This window comes from Cucurbita moschata, unplaced genomic scaffold (assembly GCF_002738365.1).
Source record: "Cucurbita moschata cultivar Rifu unplaced genomic scaffold, Cmos_1.0 Cmo_Scf00653, whole genome shotgun sequence".
In the NCBI taxonomy this organism is placed as follows: domain Eukaryota; kingdom Viridiplantae; phylum Streptophyta; class Magnoliopsida; order Cucurbitales; family Cucurbitaceae; genus Cucurbita; species Cucurbita moschata.
In genome coordinates this window covers 1-2,941 of record NW_019269169.1, presented here as the reverse complement: position 1 = coordinate 2,941, position 2,941 = coordinate 1, and the positions used below count along the sequence as shown (strand labels likewise).

The following is a 2,941-nucleotide window of genomic DNA, read 5'->3' as shown; positions in this document are numbered from 1 at the left end:
GGGAGAAAATTAAGGGTGAAGAGTTTTCATGGCTAAAATATGATACATGACATGACAACCTCTAAGGTTTAGTTCCTGAAAACGAAACAAGGAGACATATCCTAGCTCAAGGTCTAGACATGCTCCAAATTACCAACGATTTTCTATAAGGTCTATTTTATATATGACATGAGGATAAGCTCAAGATTCCAAGTTGGTTTGAGTAAGTTTGGAACCTAAACAAAGATGTTACTTAAGAAACGCCTAAAGGAAACACGTCAAGATTCAAGACCCTTCAAGAACCATCTAAGGAGTCCATTATGAATCTATGACCTTCTAGAATAATTATTACAAAGGGTTCATATGATTATGAATGCATGTTACAACTTATGCCTCAAGAAAATAAGAACCTTGGAAACTTACAAGAATAAGAACCAAGAACAAGTTTTAAAACTACCTAGACAAGAAAAATGCTAGGTACTACTCAAAGCTGAGGGACCAATGTCATCAAGTATAATGTATAATGTATGTTATGATTTAAATTTGGTTTGTTTTATTTTGTGAAAAATTTGCCGGTCATTTTAGAGTCATCAAGTTAACCCCATCTTTACACAATCCCAACTAACATTTCATCTTTTGAAGTTGATATCAATGGTTCAATTACATTTTTTTTTGTGCATATTAAACTTGTTTTTCTAGTTTTTCGGTGTTATATGGTTGGCATTGACTTAGAAAATAGATGAATGATATTTATAAAATTATTGTATTTTGAAGTCAATTCGAGCATAATTTAAACGGGATTATTTTTTAATGGGTAACTTGCTTTATAAAAGAAATTATTATATCGAAATTACTTACCGTTTACTTTTACGTTATCAAATACAAAATTTTGAATATAGCTTTTTTAAAAAATTCATCATCTTCCATAGTGTCGATATTCTTGTATAAATGAAATTTTGATAGTTTAGATTAAAAAAAATATTAGTTGTATATAAATCTTATAAAATTGTAAATAACTGAATTACAATAATTTAATTTTTTTTTATTTTTTATTAAATTAATAAAAATAATCTAAAACTTCAAACTTTTGAATTTTCAAAATTTTCAATAAGCTCCTTAATCTTTAAAAATAAATAATAATAAAATTATCCTTAATTTTGGATGAAAACAGTTAGTACTTTGATTTGAAAATACATTAAACATTTTCAAAAATATCTTTCAACTTTTAAAATATTTTAAAAAAACTCTTAAATTTGAGTAATACCTTTTAAACATGAATGGACTTTTAACTCTAATGGCTGAGCTAGCTATGTATACTTAACAATCTTGACTAGAGTGTGTGGGGGACTGCCTCGCCGTGCCCTGTACCAATGTTAATTGAATTTATGGACACCACCAACCAACAAGTTCGTGTTCCGAATCTATACGCCATCAGATATCTAATTTGAATTTTAAGTTTTACACGACTATAAATATATATATTTTTTCATTTTCATTTCATTAGGTTAGCGTCATTTAAAAACAAATAAAGGTAGACAAAAGAATAGTAGTTGTGGGTAATTAATGAGGGCTAAAATAGTAATTTTGGTCGGGCTTGGATGAGTTTCAACAAAAACACCCACATCCCTCGGAGATAAAAGAGACTTAGAAATTATGGTAAATCCAGGTTTCTTTGTGGGGAAGCAGAGAAATACAAATACAAACTTCCAATTCCACCGTTAATTTTAATTCTCTCAAATAAATTAATCCATAATATACACACACACACGTATGTACGTATATATAGGCTACTGTTTGTACAAGGCTACCATTAGTTCGTGGCCGTAAAGCTTGTTTCCTTCTATAAAAAGTACTTCGTTTGGTATGACCAATGCCTAGTTTCTTTGAGATTCAACTGTTCGTAGGCGAGTGATAGAGATAGTGCAACACAACCATTGATGAACAACTTAGCAAAACAATAAACAACATTTAGTTATCAATTATGTTTGGATTAAGAGAGGGAGATGGAACCATAACTTCGGTTAGGTCCATCCAACTTGATTTCTATTCTTCAATTGGCATTATTAAATACATAAAGGTTCCAAATCTAAAATGAAATATCATTGTCTCTCACTAGTTTTCAAGCAATATACATAAAAATAGAAAAGAAAGCAAGGGCATCATGAGTACGATCCAATCGAGTTTCTTGATTGCTACAATTTTGATGCTATTATTGTTAGATTTTACCGTCAATGCTCAATCTAGTGCCGATGTTGTTTTTCCTTTGAAAAGATATGGTAACATAGTGCCTGGTACTGACATCACTAAGGTAAATATACAGTACGAACAGCAATATTATCACGAGTTGAGTTGATTAATTGTTTGCTAATTTTTGTTACTTGTGACATGTAGGCTTTAGCAAATGCATGGAAGGATGCATGCACGTCCAATCGTTCTAGTGCGATTGTTATTCCGGGAGGGATATTTAATGTAAAGGAAGGGATATTTAAAGGACCTTGTAATAGTCCAATTGACTTTCAACTTGGAGGAACATTGCAGGCACCAAAAAGTCTTCAGGGAAATAATTGGATTACTTTTGAACGTATTGATAGATTGACATTATCAGGTGAAGGAGTTTTTGATGGCCAAGGAAAGGCAGCTTGGAAAAAGAATGATTGTCATAAACGCATAAATTGTGCCCAACTCCCCATTGTAAGCAATATTCCTTCAGCTTTCCTTCTCAATCTCGGGAATCTTGTTTTTAGGCATCTTCTCTAATCTTCTAACATTTTTAATTTGGTAAAGGTTCTTCATTTTCTAGAGGATTGTCTTTAACCATTCTAACAAAACAAAAACAAAAAAAAAAAGAAAAAAAAAAGAAAAAAGCATGTAAAGGAGTGAAATTCTTCATGAGTTTTCGATTTTATTGGGTTCTGTTAAAGTTTTTTTGCTTCCTTACTGATGCTCACCAAAATATTATTTG

The 2,941-nt window shown here is 30.9% G+C and overlaps 1 protein-coding gene across 1 annotated transcript; it reads left to right on the top strand.

Moving 5' to 3' along the window:
- Positions 1-2,140: 2,140 nt before the first annotated feature.
- LOC111440648 (polygalacturonase-like) lies at positions 2,141-2,670 on the top strand (the record flags this gene model as incomplete). Its single annotated transcript, XM_023077579.1, has 2 exons — positions 2,141-2,287; positions 2,371-2,670. Coding segments are annotated over exons 1-2 (447 nt in total), but the record flags the coding sequence as incomplete, so codon positions are not given.
- Between the last annotated feature and the right edge of the window lie 271 nt (positions 2,671-2,941).